This window comes from Arvicanthis niloticus, chromosome 23 (genome assembly GCF_011762505.2).
Source record: "Arvicanthis niloticus isolate mArvNil1 chromosome 23, mArvNil1.pat.X, whole genome shotgun sequence".
NCBI classification, from domain to species: Eukaryota; Metazoa; Chordata; class Mammalia; order Rodentia; family Muridae; genus Arvicanthis; species Arvicanthis niloticus.
Window position 1 is genome coordinate 36,984,334 of NC_133430.1, and position 17,576 is coordinate 37,001,909.

At 45.1% G+C, this 17,576-nt stretch overlaps 1 protein-coding gene across 3 annotated transcripts in view; it reads left to right on the forward strand.

Moving 5' to 3' along the window:
* Zfyve26 (zinc finger FYVE-type containing 26) overlaps positions 1-17,576 on the forward strand; it is a 63,687-nt gene that overhangs the window by 23,951 nt on the left and 22,160 nt on the right. For all 3 annotated transcript variants that reach the window (XM_076921852.1, XM_076921854.1, XM_076921853.1), the window contains exons 19-28: positions 988-1,206; positions 2,370-2,472; positions 4,222-4,964; positions 6,801-6,997; positions 7,576-7,680; positions 8,809-8,931; positions 9,291-9,467; positions 11,231-11,477; positions 12,136-12,234; positions 15,800-15,963. In XM_076921852.1, coding sequence (XP_076777967.1) covers positions 988-1,206; positions 2,370-2,472; positions 4,222-4,964; positions 6,801-6,997; positions 7,576-7,680; positions 8,809-8,931; positions 9,291-9,467; positions 11,231-11,477; positions 12,136-12,234; positions 15,800-15,963 — 2,177 coding nt within the window. The remainder of the gene's footprint in view (positions 1-987; positions 1,207-2,369; positions 2,473-4,221; positions 4,965-6,800; positions 6,998-7,575; positions 7,681-8,808; positions 8,932-9,290; positions 9,468-11,230; positions 11,478-12,135; positions 12,235-15,799; positions 15,964-17,576) is intronic.

Here is a 17,576-nt window from a genome sequence, read left to right on the forward strand (position 1 = left end):
TGTCTGCACAGGAACAGATAAGCAGAAAAGAGCAGCCGAACAGGGAGATGAGACAGTTGTGGATGTATGCGAGCATTTTGGTGCAGAGGCTCTGCCCTCTAGAGCTGGGCTCAGTCAGCCCTTTCTAGCTAAGCAAGGTACATCTGAGAACCGTGCTTCTGTTTCCCCAACTCAGTTGAGAGGACACTTAACACTCTTACTAGCAGGTACATTTTTTTTTTTTTTTTTACTCCTGGTGAGAAATATACCCAGCTGGTACAGGGTGGGTTTGGGCCAGCCCTCCTCAAACGCTTCATATGCTCTTCATAAAGCTGCTTCACCCCAGAGACAGCAGGGTCAAAACAAGTATATAGTCTGCTTTCACTAGACTCCGGGCTCTTTCTGGCTAAGATCACATGGTCATTTGGCTGAACTGGTATTTTTGTTTGTCTGATTGTTTTGTCTACCTTCTAAGTGTGGTGCTTACATAGTCACGTATGTCCTATAGACACCCAGTGGACTATGTAGAAAGTTCAGTTTACTCACCAGGTCACAAGTTGATCCGAAGCTGAGAGGCCAGAGAGATGGCTCAGTGGTTAAGAGCACTTGCTCTTCCAGAGGACTCGAGTTTAATTCCTGGCACCCACATTGAGTGGCTCACAAACACCTGAACTCTAGCTCCAGTTGGTCTTACATCTGCTGGCCTCTGTAGGCACCCAAATTCACATATACAGGAACATATATAAAAATTAAAAACAGCCTCCAGTGGGTAGCCCATGCCTTTAATCCCAGCACTTAGGAGGCAGAGGCAGGCAGATCTCTGTGAGTTTGAAGTTAACCTGGTTTACAGAGCAAGCAAGGGTAGCCAGGCTACACAAGAAACCCTGTCTCAAAAACAAATAAATAAATAAATAAATAAATAAATAGGATATTTCTTTTTAGAAATTGGTTCAAAGCTAGAAACATAGACTAAAGCCATATGTCTTTTCCCATCCGGATTCCTCACAGAGCCCAAGAGTACTCCACTCTCTTGCCTAGTGGAACAGGCAGCCCAAAAAGCCCCTGAAGCAGAGGCCCACCCTGTGTACATCCAAAGCCAGCTCCTCCAGAAGACCCTAGGAAAACAGACACCAGCAGGCCCCAGACAGACGGACTATGTGGGAGCCTTCTTCAGCTACTGCAGCAGCCTGGCTGCAGTTCTTCTTCGGAGTCTGAGCTCTGACCCTGGTGAGTAGTGAGAAAGATTCGGAGTCATGACTGGCAGTTATTTAAGGAAAGGAAGAGAAGTGCTTCATTAAGAGGCTCTTTCTAACCCCGGCATTGGTAGCACATGCCTTTAATTCTAACACTCATGGGGTGGGGGTGGGGGGGCAGAGGCAGGTGGATCTCTGTGAGTTCTAGGCCAGCCTGATCTACAGAGTGAGTTCCAGGACAGCTAGGGCTACACAAAGAAACTGAAAAAAAAAAAAAAAAAAAAAAAAAAAAAAAAGAGGTCTTTCTAGTTACCCAATAACCAAAGATATCAGAATCTCTTATTACTCTATTCTATATATCTTTCTGCTAAGTAAAATTATCAAGCTCATGGAAGTCTATAACATCTCATGGAATTGGTGCCTCAAAAATATCTCTGAAGCCAGGTGTGATGGCACATGTCTCTAATCCTAAAATTTGGAGGGCAGAGGCAGAGGATCAGGAGTTCCAGTCTAGTCCAGGCTATATAATAACCTGTAACAAAACAAAAATTCTGTCAGACCATTATAGATTTGATAGCCCAGTAGAAGAATCAGGCCTCTGACATGAGTCCTGGATTCTTTTTTGAATTGATAGCAAATTCCAGGTGGATGTCTAAAAATCTGAAATCTTAAATTTTCCAGATTCCCAACCTTTTTAACCACCAACCTATTGCCATAAATGGTTTGACAGGTGATGGCTAAAACACAGATGCATAAAAATACTGTATAATCTTACCTTTGGGTTCTGTACATAAGATACCAATGAAACATCATGTTTAGACTTAGATCCTATCCCATGGTACCCCATTATGTGCATGCAGACATTCCAGGAGCCAGAACACTTCAGAGCATTTCAGAGACAGATGCTCAAACTGTCACACTCAACTTCAGTCAGGTTGCAGTAAGCATTGTGTGCTGTGTGTAGCTAAACTGGCCGCTGAAATTTGTCTGGCTGGGTTGGAAGCCTTTAACACTGTGATACAGATTAACTTGTGCCCAGGGCCATGGTGTGAACACTTGAACCTACTGTGAGTCTACAGGAGACTGTTACTGCTGTCTTCATTGTCGCTCACAGTACGACTAATCAATTCTCTGAAACGGGACCCCGATCAGTTGCACCTAACAAGGCAAACAAAGATTATTTCTTCACTCTCTCAGGTAACGTGGCGGTCAAGGTTGGAAATCCCTTTGTTCTTCTGCAGCAGAGCTCTTCTCAACTGCTGTCACATCTCCTGCTTGAAAGACAAGTTCCCCCAGACAGGTAAGCTTCACCTGTGAAGATGTGTATTCTTTCATAGCGGGCTCAAGTTCAACATTCTTACTTTCTCTCTTGCTACCACGAGTGTGTGTTCTAAGTAGGAGACTAATGGTGACTCTTCACTGCCAGATAAGCAAAAGCCAGAGGTTCCGCAGCGATGGTCATGTAGCCTATAGCAAAATAAGCATTCTCAGACTTGAGACTATTACTTGTAAGGTATAAAAGTTGTCATAACTCCTGTGGAAAAGCATTTTGTCTACTAAGATTATAAATTGTTCACAAATGGCCAGTAAATATTTTCAAAAGTAGTGAACATCCTTAACCATCAGGGAAGGCAAATTAGAGCTACTTTGAGATTCCACCTTACCCCAGTCTGCTCTCAGAAAAGCATATGACAACAAATTCTGGTGAAGATGAAGGAGGCAGGGATCCTTACTCCGTCCTGGTGGGAGAGGAAGCTGGTACAGCCACTGTGGAAATCAGTGTGGTGCTTTCTCTAAGATCAAGAAGCAGGACTACTGTATGACCTAGCTACACCACTCCTGCATCCAGGACTCTCTGCAGTGCCACAGAGATACTTACACAGCCATGTTTATTGCTGACCTATTCACAAAAACAGGGAAATGGGCTCCGTTGGGGTGTTTATTAGCAGATGAGTGGACAGTGAAAACGGGCTACATGTGCCAGTTCTCTACAAAGAAAGAAGAAGTTGCAGAAAATGGATAAATGTCAAATTACTATATTAAAGGAAGTAACAGACTCAAGAAAGACAAATACTATATATCCTCTCCATATGCAGATCCTAGCTTTTAATTAATACGTAGTTTTATGATCATAAGTCATATAACTAGAAAGGGGATAAGATAGGAAGATGAGGTTTGCTTGGTGGATGTTATATCAGATACACAGGCTTTGAAAACAAAGAGGGCAGCCAGGCAGTGGTGGCGCACACCTCTAATCCCAGCATTTGGGAGGCAGAGGCAGGTGGATCTCTGAGTTTGAGGGCAGCCTGGTCTACAAAATGAGTTCCAGGACAGCCAGGGCAACACAGAGAAACCCTGTCTTGAAAGAAGGAGGAGGAGCAGGAGGAGAAGGAAGAAGAGGAGGAGGAGGAGGAGAAAAGAAAGGGACTAACTACTAAAGTTGAAAGAGGTGGTAGCCAGCAGCTAGAGAAGAATCAAAGAGAATTGTCCACAAAAGCAAACTATAAAAGCACCATAGTGACATCTACTCTTTTGTGTGCTATTTAAAATTAAGCAAATTGATGGTCCTTTTAACGAAGCAATCCATGTTGGGGACTTTATCCTGACACTTGGTTGTGCATATATGAAAAGTAGTACATGTACAACAGACCAGAAAACCCCATCGTCCACTAAGATGGGATGAATTAACTTATATAATACTTTATGGCTATAGAAAAATCACCTCCCTATAGAGGACTGAAAAGGGATCCCTCAGATTATGAAGTGGAAAGGAGCTGTGTAGTCTATCTGGCGAGCTGCTTATGGCACCCTTAATAGAAGGACTTAGAGCCTTAGTCATTCTGCTGTGCTTCTTTCTGCTGTGCAGTGATGTGACACCTGCCTATAAGCCAGCACTTGGGAGGTAAAGTCAGCAAGTGTGAGGCCAGCCAGGACTACACAGTAAAACCTAGTCTAAGATAAGTGAGTGAATGAATGAATGAATTTGTAAAAGACTGGGTGATGGTGCCCATGTGTTCAGGCCTCACGTGCATTCTGCTTCTCCCTCCAGGTTGGCAGCCCTTCTAGCCCAAGAGCATCTCAGCCTAAGTGTGCCACAGGTCATTGTCAGTTGCTGCTGTGAGCCCCTTACTCTTTGCCTATCTCAACAAAGCCAGCAAGCCTCATCCCTCCTGACCCACCTAGGCATGCTGGCTCAGGGGCACGCCTCTCACCTTCTGGATGGCCTGCCCCTCTCTGGGCTGAGCCCCCCTAGACCAAGCGAGAATCCCTCAACAGAGAGAAAGTCTCATTCCTCCCCAAAGGATTCACTCCCAGCCTTCACCGCCTCTGCCTTGGCCTTCCTCAAGTCTCGCTCAAAGCTACTGGCCATGGTGGCTTGTCTGAGGGCTTCCCGAGGGACAAAGGTCAGCAAGCCCAGCCTGTCTTGGAAGGAACTGCGTGGTCGCAGGGAGGCACCTCTGACTGCAGAGAAGGTAGCCCAGGAGTGTGAGCACCTCCTGGAACAGTTTCCTGTGTTTGAGGCTGCCCTCCTAGCTAACTGGGAGCCTCTGCAACAAGCCTCTGAGCCAAGACAGAGTCTGGCAGCCAGTCTCTGTGGTCAGGCCAATCTCTCTACTGTACTTCTGGGCCTACATTCTACTCTAGCCCTGGATGTACTGACTGAGGCCTTTGAGGAAGCTTTGGTAGCCAGAGATTGGTCGCGAGCCCTTCAACTCATTGACGTGTATGGGCAAGACTTGGACGACCTGAGCAGTGTACGGGATTCAGTCCTGACCTGTGCTACTGTGTGCGGTAAGCTTGATGCTCTCCCCCCTCCCTGACACTAACAGCCCTGACCTGTGCTACTGTGTGCGGTAAGCAGGATGCTCTCCCCTCTCCCTGACACTAACAGTCCTGACCTGTGCTACTGTGTGCGGTAAGCAGGATGCTTTCCCTCTCTCCCTGACACTAACATCACTTAGGATTCACTGTGGTGTGGTCACATGTAATCTTCACAGCAACTCTAGGGAGACACACCATCATAGTCTCGCTTTACAATGTCTAGAACCAGTAACCAATGTTTTCAGTCCTGCATATCAGAATTATTGTCGAGTGTGTAAACCACAATCTGGGCCTGCCTTTAGAGGCCCAGGATGGAGTTCATTTAAGTGGTAGTGGTAAAAGAGACCTTAGCAACCTTTTTCTGCAGAGTCCTTTTAGAGCACATGGTATTTGCTAAGCCATTCTGCTAGGGCAGCATGAAGGCAGCCAGAGGCCACAGGCACAGGGACTGGAACATCCACATGCTAATATAACTGCTTATGCAAAACGAACCGTGAGCTGGACCTGGCGATCAATGCTTACACCCCAGCACTTGGAAAGCCAAAGAAGTTTGAGACCAGCCTTTCTCAAAACAAAACAAGGAACTGGGGAGATGACAAGGCGAGTAAAGGGCTTGCTGCTCAAGCATGAGGCTCTAAGCTTGGATCCACAGCACCACATAAAAGCCATGTGTGGTCCAACACACATCTGTAACCCCAGCACTTAGAGACAAAGACAAGTAGATCCTAGGAGCTAGCTGGCAAGCCAGTCAAGCCAAAACAACGTGCTCCAGGTCAATGAAAGAAAGATACTGTGTCAAAACTAAGGTCTGAGACCAGTGAGGTGGTTCAGCTGGTAAAAGTGCTGGCCACCAAGCACAGTGACCAGAGTGTGAACCCCAGAACTGACAGAAAAGTAGGAGAGAACCAACTCCCAAGACTGACCTCTGCCATGGTACGTGTGCAACTGTACTATGTACACATATCACACACACATACACACACACATACTAATAATAAACAAATAAGATTTTTTAAAAACTAAGGTGGGGAAAAAACTAAGGTGAAGAGCAATAGAAGATACCCAAAACCAACTTCTAATCTCCTCATGCACGCGCGCGCGCACACACATACACACGCACACTCACATACACATCAAAAAAGTAAATAGAAGAGATTTTCATGTATAATCAAAATAGAAAGCCAATGAGCTGTAGTTCTCCACTGAGCGAGTAAACACCGGTGTGCTGTACAGGGTGGCTTTGTAGGAGAGACAGAGCTGCCCTTAGAAAGGAAAATAGCCCCCAGGAAGGTTAAAAAATCCACTAAAAGAACTGGATGCTACCAATTCTTGGGGTCTATGTTTTTGTGTCTCTAAGATCAGATTTATGAATGGGTATGGGAAAAAGAGAGTTCTACTTAGTGACAGGGTATTTAGGGAATGAAGCTTCTTTCTATACAATGACATATATAGGATGCAGAGTGGAAATTCCAAAGACACCAGATGGGCAACAGAACAAAATACTAGAAATGTCCCTTCCTTCCTCCCTTCCTTCCTTCCTTCCTTCCTTCTCCTCCCTTTATCCTTTCTCCTTCTCTCCCTTCAGAAGGTACCATGACTGTGACAGGCTTGCACAAAGGGACACTAGGAGTAGAGGGTTTCTGTCTGTCATGTAATAGTTCCAGGTATAAACCTAGTTCCAGTCACATGGATTGGAAGGACCTTCCCAGCTCCTGTGTCATAAGATAGAACAAAACCCTCTTACATTGGGCCTTTAAGCTCCTTCGGGTCAGCCTTGCTGCCCTTGAACATTGTTTTGTCTTCCAGACAAGGAAGGTTGGCAGTACCTGTTTCCTGTGAAGGATGCATCCCTGAGAAGTCAGCTGGCCCTACGGTTTGTGGACAGGTGGCCCCTGGAGTCCTGCCTGGAGATCCTGGCCTACTGCGTTTCAGACACGGCTGTCCAAGAAGAACTGAAATCTGAGCTGCAGAGGAAGCTGATGGAGCTGCGGGTCTATCAGAAGGTAAAGACTGTGGCATTGGAGTAGAAGAAAGTGAAAGATTCTTGTGGGATATGTGTCGTATCCAAGCTGACGAGGCTCAGGGAGACAGACCCAGGAGGTCAGCTGCATAACCAGTGTACAATACATATGAACCTTCCTCTGTGGCCTGGAACAGAGCCTGGAGCTCTACAGACCAGGCACACATGGTAAAGGGGAAGGTCTCTCTGTGCCCCTTGAGCAGTTTTCACACTAACATACTGTGGGAAGGATGATCCACAGAACAGTCAGGCTGGAAAAACTTCTTGGGTAGTTTTGAGATAGAGAAACTAGGGACAGGTGACCCCAGGAAGTCTGACTGTCCTCACCAGTGAGAACTTCCTGTCCTGACTGCTGGTCAGACTTCCCCCCAGTTTTACTCCTAGAGAGGTTTATTGTCTCTAGACAGCCTTTGCTCATTTGCTTCCTTCCCCCCTTTCCTGGAAAGGTCACACAGCTTGATGCTGGGGCAGAGCTCGAGGGTCAGCCCTTCCATGGACATATCAATGTTCATGGAGAGAGCATCTGCCAGCTGGTTTATGGGTCTGCCTGTCTTTCCTCAGATCCTAGGTTTACAGGATCCCCCAGTGTGGTGTGACTGGCAGACCCTGAGAAACTGCTGTGCTGAAGACCCATCCACTGTCATGGACATGATGCTGGAATCGCAGGTACCATTTTCCAGGATGGATTCATCTTCCTTCCCAAGCTGTAGTTCCTTACCTAGTCGTGTGGCTAGAGCCCTCTGCAGGTCTCAGGGTCCACATATTTTGTAACTACACTATGATCTTTGTTTCTTGTAATTGTGAGATTTGCCAACACATAGAGAGCTGGAGAGGATAATACTGTCACGGTAGTATTCCTCTGTGAGATCTCCCACACTGCATGCAGAGTGTTCCTGCACATGGAATTGCTGTTCATCATGAGCGTCCTTTTCTAGGATGAAATCAAGTCTCTCAGCAAATCAGATGGCAGCTTTATTCTCACTGCTCCATATCATTGCCTACTCTTTATATTGTCCTCTTCCTCCTCCTCTTCTTCCTCCTCTTCTTCTTCTTTCTCCTCCTTCTTCTTCTTTTGCCATTAGGGTAGTATCTTATTGATCCAAGTTGCATATCTGTGATTGGCCATGAATATGAATCACTTTTCTGAATTGATTTTCCATTTTGGCACTAATAGCAATGTAAGATGCATCCCAAAGCCATGCAACATGAGATATCAAGAGATGGAATTTAGCCCAGAGCCAGGCAGGGCACCAGACCATCAACTGAAAAGCAAAGAGTCATGGTGAAGAAGGCAGGCTCAGGCAGAGGCATAGAGAGGCATCCCAGACAGTAGCACACTGGGATAGTTTGGTAATGTTAAGAAACAGAACATCGTGGTACACACCTTTAATCCCACCACTCAGGAGACAGATACGGGTGATCTATGCAATTCAAGGCCAGCCTGGTCTACATAGCAAGTTCCAGAACAGCCAAGGCTTACATAGAGAGACCCTGTCTCAAAAAAACAACAAAAAAAGAATGCTAAGGAAAAAACACACAAAGGTTATATTACCATAAATTTTTTAAAGATTTATTTATTTTATGTGCATTGGTGTTTTGCCTGCGTCTACCTCTGTGTGAGGGTGCCAGATCCTCAGGAGCTGGAGTTGCAGGTGTAAACTACTATATGGGTGCTGGGAATGGAACCCAGGTCCTCTGGAAGAGCAGCCAATGCTCTTAACCACTGAGCCATCTCCCCAGCCCCAACAGCTAGTAATTTAAAAGAACTGATTGAAGGTGTGTATCTCCTTCCAGGAGTATGAACTGTGTGAGGAGTGGGGCCATCTCTACCCCATCCCAAGAGAACGTTTGGTCAATCTGCATCACAAGCATCTTCTCCACCTGCTAGAAAGAAGAGAGCATGAAAAGGCTCTTCAAGTAAGCTCTGCTTCTTTATTCTTCTCCTTCAGGGAGGGGCAAGGCTACTCAACCCAGGTGACTTGTTTCCCACTGAATCCCATGCAAAGTATTTGTCATTGCAGACCTGCCCCTTCTGTGCTTCAGGGGCGACTTACATTCCTTTTGAGCTAGGTACCTAGACCTGCCTTAGTTGCCACACGGAGCCTTTGAGTCCTCTCAAAGCCATGGCTCATTAGTAAAGTATAGGGGTGGCAACAAATGAGTCAAAAAACATAATTAGCCCCAAATAAATGAACCTAAATATTACCTTCTCTCACCAAGAAAGGCCATCTTGAGGGTTCTGTAGGTCTCACCTCCTTCTCTATCCTCTGCTGCAGCTCCTGCAACGAATCCCTGATCCCACCATGTGCCTTGAAGTCACAGAGAGGTCCCTTGACCAGCACCCCAGCTTAGCCACTTCACACTTCTTGGCCAACTACCTCACCTCCCACTTCTACGGAGAACTGACCACTGACCGACACCGTGAGATCCAGGCTCTGTACATGGGATCTAAGGTGAGGAGGAAAGAGCTCTGAGGAAATGATGCTTGGCAGAGATGTCTGGCCTTACTTCCACCTCAGAATCTGCCCTTTCATAGGCCCTCATGCCAGGTACCTGCTCCCTTCCGCCAGTGCCCTATAAAACCGTAACCTGGCAGTTCACCTCGTCCTAATTGTGTATCCTAGAACTTGTCAGAGTCTTTCTGTTCTCCCCCTGAAAAGAGGTTTGACCAGTCCTCCCAAGCTGTCCTTGGGCTTTCTATAGTACCTGCTATATCATTGTTGCTCGGGACTGACCATGTAGTAGGATCACTGACTGTTTCAAAAATACTGGTAGTCACAAGACCAGTTGAAAATGGTCATGGGATAAGGACTAGTTCTCTTCCGAAAAGATTTGGATGTAAGGATTTAAAACTGCTGTTTGAGGGGCTGGAGAGTTGGCCCAATGGTTAAGATTAAGAGCATTGGCTGTTCTTCCAGAGGACCTGGGTTCAGTTCCCAACACCTACATGAGGCGGCTCACAATAACCCATAACTCCAGTTCCATCGGATGTCCTCTTACGGCCTCCACAGGCATTGCATGCATGTGATGCATGTATAGACAAGCAGGTACACATGCACACACACACAAATATGTACACACATATATTTTAAAACATCTGTGTGGTAAATAGTCCATACTCGTGGAAGAAGATTATTTGTCTCAGTAGTTAGATGAGAAAATAGGTGAGAGACACCAATGAAAAAACAACAAATAATAGTAAGTAATCCAGCAGGATTTGGAGACAGGACCCTCTGACTCCTCTAATTGTTCTGATGTTTCATATATACTGTCCCCAAAATAAAACAGACTGTCAGGAGAGCCAGGGACACAGCCTTACCCTAAAGAGATTCCTTTTCCTTCTTTCATTTTGTTTGTTTGTTTGTTTGGTTGGTTGGTTGGTTGGCTGGTTGGTTGGTTGGTTGGTTGGTTTTGTGGGGAGTTTTTTTGGTTTGTTAGGTTTTAGCTGTCTGTTTATTTTTGGAAGCCCAGGCTGGCGTCAAACTCACTTCATAACTGAGACTGTTCCCAATCCTTCTGCATCCACTTTCGATGTGCTGGGCTGTCAGTTGTAGCCCGTCATGCTCAGCTCTTCTTTTTTATTCACATCACTGAACTAGTTGGGGGTGGGAGGGGGTAGTAAGCAGAACAGGACCAGTGCTTAGTGATCCTGACCACTAAAGGGCATTTAGATCCATCTTTTTATGACTAGGACACTGGAGCTGCCAGGATCGGACAGCCTGCCAGCATCACTTTGTATTGTCCATTCTAACCAAAACTTCACATAGAATGATAGCATCTGGGGTTAGGCAAAGCTCCACCATGCCTGGCGGGTCTAGGCCAGGGTATCCTCTGGTTGCTGCCTGTAGCTCAGCCTATTCTGAAAACCAAGTTGTATTGGAACAGGCCACATCCATTTATAAATTCATTTATGTATTTGTCTGTGTTTTCCTTCATGCTACATGGATTTTAAGTCCTAAACTCTAAAATATATACTCTCTTGCCTCTTACAGAAAAAGATTAGCAACCTCTTATCTATATAAAGTTCCTTAGGACACTTCTCATTTGCCACCCAGAGGACTTAGCAGTTCAACCTTGCTTCCCAAATGCAATAGTGCTTTAAACCTTTCACTTTAACCCTGTCACTTCTCTGCAAGAATAGTGAGTCTCCTGAAGTTTATGTACTTTTTTTTTTTTTTTTTTTTTTTTTTTTTTTTTTGCACTATCCTGTAAACAGGTTCTTCTGACTCTGCCTGAACAGCACCGGGCCAGCTATGCCCATTTGTCCTCCAGTCCTCTGCTCATGTTAGAGCAGCTGCTAATGAACATGAAGGTGGATTGGGCCACCACAGCCGTGCAAACTCTGCACCAACTGCTGGCTGGACAAGACATCGGCTTCACCCTAGAGGAAGTTGACTCATTGCTCTCCAGATACGCAGGGAAAGCCCTGGACCTTCCATACCCACTGAGAGAGAAACGATCAGGTGACTGACAGCATGCTAGACAGCAGTGGTGCCTGGAAGAGGAAATGCCATGCTGCTCTTGGGTTCCATCTCTTCTCCCTACTAACTGAAGGGATACTCGGGAGATACAGCTGTTTGTTACTTAGGCAAGATCTGGATCTTAGGAGAAGGGCCAAATGCTACATGTCTGATAGCACAAAGGTGTGGGAAGCCAGACAACCTGGGCTTGACAGTGGATTCATAAGTGCTATTGTTTTATGGGGGACAGATTTCTTTCCAGGATCATGTCAGATATCAGTTGTATGTTAGCTGATTCAACTTCTTCTAGAATGAAGAAAGGAAACCAGTTTAGATGCTTCTGTGCAGCTCCCTGTCTTCCAGGGGCACCATTTAAGTGCCTTCTGCTTCTGTCTGGGCATTTTTAGATTTATTTTGAGAAATCTATGCCACTGTCTCATGTGCCTTAAATATGACTTATTTTTGTTGTTTGCTTGTTTGTTTGTTTGTTTGTTTTTAGGAAAAGGCATACATCTTGGGCATATAAGATTTTTTTAACCATTGTTTTATATTTAATATAATCATGTTGCAACAATCAACAAAACCAGCAGATGTCCGTGCTGAGCATCTAAGATGCTTGTGGTAGACCAGTGTTTTGTCAGCTCTTTCTCTCTTTCAACAGATTCCATGATTCACCTCCAGGAGCCTGGCCATCAGGTTTCAGACTCAGAGACCCTGTCTAGGTCATCGTCAGCTGAGTTCTCCACGGCTACTGCTCCTGGTGAGAACTGCTTGTTCTGCCTTTCTCGTTCTCTCACTCACTCTTCATTTCCACTTAAGGAACTCTGTTTTTTCATAATTTACTCCAGTGTCTTACTTCCCAGTAGATTCATCACATAGCTGACAAACATTATCTATGTCAACATGCCTATGAACGTCTCTGCAAGCACCGCATCAGTGAACCCTGAGCTGTTGCTCCCAGAGGAGGAAACTACATGCATATGGGCATGTACACACACACACACACACACACACACACACACACACACACACTCACTTCTTATGAAAGTACTTTATCTTATTAAAATCTGACAAAGTAACTCATCCTAGTAGATTCTGTGGGGTTTTTTTCTTACAAAGAAAAAAGAGGCCCAGAAGTGACTTACCTCACTAACAATTACCCAAGGTGGAACTCTAAGTCTGTCCATTGGTGTGGACCCAGAGTTCTTGCCCAGCTATACTACCTGCCCCCTACTATTTCCATACCCTTGTCACCACCACGTGAGAGCTGAGACAGGAGGAAAGAATGTCGCCTTAATCAACCTCTACTGAGAACCTGAATGTTGGGTGACTCAGAATTTCTCCAGTCCAGACATGCCCACATGTAGCTGTAAAAGCAGCAGGAATATGGATTTTGAATCTCTTAGTTTGATTCTCTGATGCTGTGATAAAACAGAAGGGGTTTGTTTTATCAAACCCTTGCATGTAGCAGGTCATTGCTGAGGGACATTAGGGCAGGAATTGAAGCAGAGAAACACTGCTTACCAGCTTGCTCACCTTCCTTCCTTCCTTCCTTCCTTCCTTCCTTCCTTCCTTCCTTCCTTCCTTCCTTTCCTTCCTTTCCTTCCTTTTTTGTGTTTTGTTGTTGTTCTTATTTGTGGGGTTTTTTTGACACACATTTTCTTTGTATAGCCCTGGCTGTCCTGAAACTAGCTCTGTAGACCAAACTGTCCTCAAATTCACAGAGATCCACCTGCTTTTGCCTCCTGAGTGCTGGGATTAAAAGAGTGCACCATTATCATTCAGGTCACCAGTTTGCTTTCAAATACTACCCAGGACCACCTGCCCAGGGGTGGGACAGTGGGCTGGACACACACACACATACCAATTAGTAATCAAAAAAGACCTTACCGACACGACCACAAGCAGTCTGATGGAGACTGTCCTTCAATTGAGTGTCCCTCTTCTCATGTGATTCTAATTTGTGACAAATTGACAAAAACTAGCAGGACAAGAGTATTGATTCTGAAGTGGCATGTTTAGTGACTAGACAACACTGCAAATATGGAATCTGTTAGTGATGAGGATTAACTACATTTAACTACATTTAACCCTCATGGGAATTCTATTGTCCACACAAGGAACAAGCTCCAGACCTCAGTCATGCTTTGGTCACCTTTCTTCAGCTCCCTTCTCTTCCAGTCTCAGAGGCCATGCACAATGACCCATACTCAGGAAAGACTCAGCAGTTGTTTAGCCAGATAGTCAGGAGAGCAGGGCTCTGGGTGCTGCTAAGAGCCACTGTGCTATCAGTTCCGTTCAGTTCATTTCTCCTGCTGGTAGTGAAGTTGCTCTTCCAGACAATAAGAAATCTCCTTAGATACCATAAAGCAAAGAACATGGCATTTCCTGGCCAGGCTTCACAACAACTTGCAGACCTGAAGGGAGGATCCAGACTCTGGGTATCTAAGCAGCTTTTGGGATTGTTTGTATGTGCGTGCGTGCGTGCGTGCGTACGTGTGTGTGTGTGTGTGTGTGTGTGTGTGTGTGTTCTTATTTCATCAGTGTGTCTATCCTCTAATGGGTTGTTTCCAAACAAATCCCAGATATACATTATTTCACTTGTAAGTATGTCTTACTGTTAGCATTCTGTCTAAATTCCTCCCCACAGTTACCTGGCAACAGCCAGGTAGGCCTGGCCTACTATAAAAGGGGCTACTTAACCCCTCCTCTCTCTCTTGCCCTCTTGATCTCTTGCCTTCTTGCTCCCCCTCTGTCTCCTCACCCCCTTCCCCATTCCCTTCCCCCTCTCTCTACATGTTCATGGCTGGCCACTACTTCTCTACTTTCTCTCCCTCTCTCCCTCTTTCCCTCTCTCCCTCTCTCCCTCCCTTTGTCTGCCTCTACTACCCTGTCTACTCGCTTAACTCCCCTCCCCATGCCCTGAATAAACTCTATTCTATACTATACCATCGTGTGGCTGGTCCCTCAGGAGGAAGAGATGCCTCGGCATGGGCCCGCTGAGACATCCCCTTCCCCCATACCTCGCCACATCCCCATAGAACATATTCTATATTCTATATCTCTTTATCTTATAAACACATCAGTTACAAACTTCCAAAAGCCAAACACTTTTACAGAATCAAACCATAAGAAGCTGGAAAGATGGCTCAGCAGAATAAGAATATGCACTTCTGTTGCAGAAGAATGTACAGTTCCCAGAACCCATGCAGGGCGACTCACAATTGGTAGTAACTCCAGCTGCAGGGGAGTTAACACCCTCTTCTGGATTGTGTAGACACCTGTGCTCACATGTGTATACACCCACACACAGACACATAATGTAAAATAAAATAAAGTCTTTTAAAAAAATCAAACCACAATGTTAGACCTACAAACAAATTAATAATAATGATTATTATAGAATATCTAGTTGATACTGAAATATTCCCAGTTGTCAGGTAAAGATATATATATATATATATATATATATATATATATATATATATATTTTTTTTTTTTTTTTTTTTTTTTTTTTTCTAAATCCAGTTCCAAGTAACATCCACGTGTGGCATTTGGCTATAGTGTCTCTTTAGCCTAACTAATTGGTCAGCCCATCTCTTTTGTTTCTCTCGCCTTCTCTTTTATTTATTATGGAAATTAGGTCATTTGTCCCATATACTGGATTTTTTTTTTGTTGTTTTTTGAGACCTGGTTTCCCCGTGCAGCCTTGGCTATTCTGGAACTCACTCTGTAGACCAGGCTGACCTAGAACTCAAGAAATCTGCCTGCCTCTGCCTCCTGGGTGCTGGGATCAAAGGCGTGCGCCACTACCCCTGGTCCACATGCTAAGTTTTGCTAACTGCCTCCTTATGACAGTGAGGGTCTGTGTCCCCTAAGTTTCTAGTGCATTAGTAGTTCTAAAGCTTATCTTGATATAGGCTTAGCATTTTTTTCAATTACATTTATTCATTGTGTGCACACATGTGTGCCATAGAATATGTGTTGAAGGCAACCTGCAGGAGTCAATTCTCTCCTACCAATGTGGATCCCAGGGATCAGACTCAGGTCTTCAGATTTGCCAACAAGCACCTTCTACCCACTGAAACCTCACTGTCCACTCCCACCCCCAGGCTTAGTGGTTTTTATTAACTGTATTTGACCAATTTTATTGTGTGTTTCCATTTGGGGGGTTGGGCACACAATGTCCCTGTCTTTGTTTTGTGACTCAAACAGCCACCAAGCACCTAGCTCTATCATTTTAGTGAAACTGTAAACTTCTGTCTTTCCCTCTTCACTGATGAGCCAGAATGTTGACAAGCTTTTTCTCTGACTTTTTACTCCAGGAAGTGCCTTAGTCCGTTCCCCCAGTCCCAAGGAGAGGGCTTTCCCTCAGACTCAGCCACCGCTGGGGTTCGTGCCCCCAGAAATACCCCCTTCCAGGGATCAGTGGGTCCCAGATGAGACCGAAAGCATCTGCATGGTCTGCTGCAGAGAGCACTTCACTATGGTAAGCACCCGCCACCCTCAGCATCACTCCAGGGAGAGAAAAGCAGAGTGCCATGCTGTGAGCTTGAGTTCTCAGTCCGCTGTCCCCAAGAGGACAGTGATGTTTTCAGATCACCAGCCCTATGACTACATCTGCCTTCACCTGACCTGACTGCATTCTCAGGACCCATTCATTAGTAGACATCCTCAGATAGCCTTAAGTTATAAAACCATTGTCATTCTCACTGGGTGATAAAAACAAGCAGGAGTCACCAAGTCTTTTGTGACCTATATCTAGTCCCTATGTCTTTCACAGTGAGACAGTGACTTGTTGTATATGCTAGCTCAGGAGAGAGAAGACTCAGTTCCTCTTCTCAGCTCTACTTCCTAATAGCAATGTGACTGTAAACATTTTCAATCTCATGGGCCTCTAATAAGCTACAATTGATGTGTGAGTTGCTTCATGGAGCTGTTAAAACTACGAATAATTGCATATGGTACCACACTTAATACCAGTACCTGTCTAGCAGATTACTTCAGCACTAATATCAACAGATGTAATTTCTCTACGTCTCTTTTCTCACCTATGAAAGAGTATAAAATGACTATCAACCTCTAAAAAAAAGTGAAATGGAGCAATCCTTCTTTAAAAACACAAACAGTTGAAGGGGCTTGTGTATGCAGCTCACTTGCAAGAGTGATGGCCTATCATGGACCAAGCCCCTGGTTCAATCTCAGTACCACTTAAAATGGATGTGATGATACACATCTGTAATACCCATACCCAAGAGGTGGATGCATGAGGATCAGAAGTTCACTCTGCTATATAGTGAGTTTGAGGCCAGCCTGAGCTACAAGAGACAGAATGAGAAAAAAAAAAAAAAAAAAAGCTGGAGAGATGGTTCAGTGGTTAAGAATGCTTGCTGCTCTTACAGAAGACGAGAGTTCAGTTCCCAGCACCCACACCAGGCAGCTCATAACCACTCCTAACTCTGGTTCTAGGGGACCTGGTGCCCTCAGGCCTCGGTGGGGACCTGAACTCATGTGCACAGACCCACACACAGACAGACACAGACATATAAGTAAAAGTAAAACAAAGCTTTAAGATGTCAGTGCCATAAAGCCCTTGGCTAGGGTTGTGCTCTTGCTCTACCTTCATTGACTCTGTACAAGTGTGGTCATCACTGGCTAAGCAAAGCTCTTCTTCCTTGCTAAAATGTTTTAATGTTTTTATTTTTTTATTTGTGTTACTAAATATATAATCTGTTAATAATGCAGATTAACTATATGTAACCCTCTACTAAACATGGAATCTGTTAATAATGTGGGTTAACTATATGTAACCCTCATGCAAACACTGTTGCCCTCAGAGCCTGCAAGCTCGTAGAAGGCTTGTGCCTTAGTCTCTGTTCGGGGCCGTTTCTCCAGTCGCAGACTCCTCCACTGTAGCCACATTCAGAAGGAGCTCAACAGTTACTTTACCAAATGGTCAGGAGAGCAAGACTCTGGGGTCCCCTGCTAGATTTTACTATAGTTCAGGCTGGCTTAGACTTAACTGTGTAGCCTAGGCTGGCCTCGAACTCTCAGCAATCCCTCTGCCTCAACCACCTGAGTGCTGGGATTATAGGTGTGAGC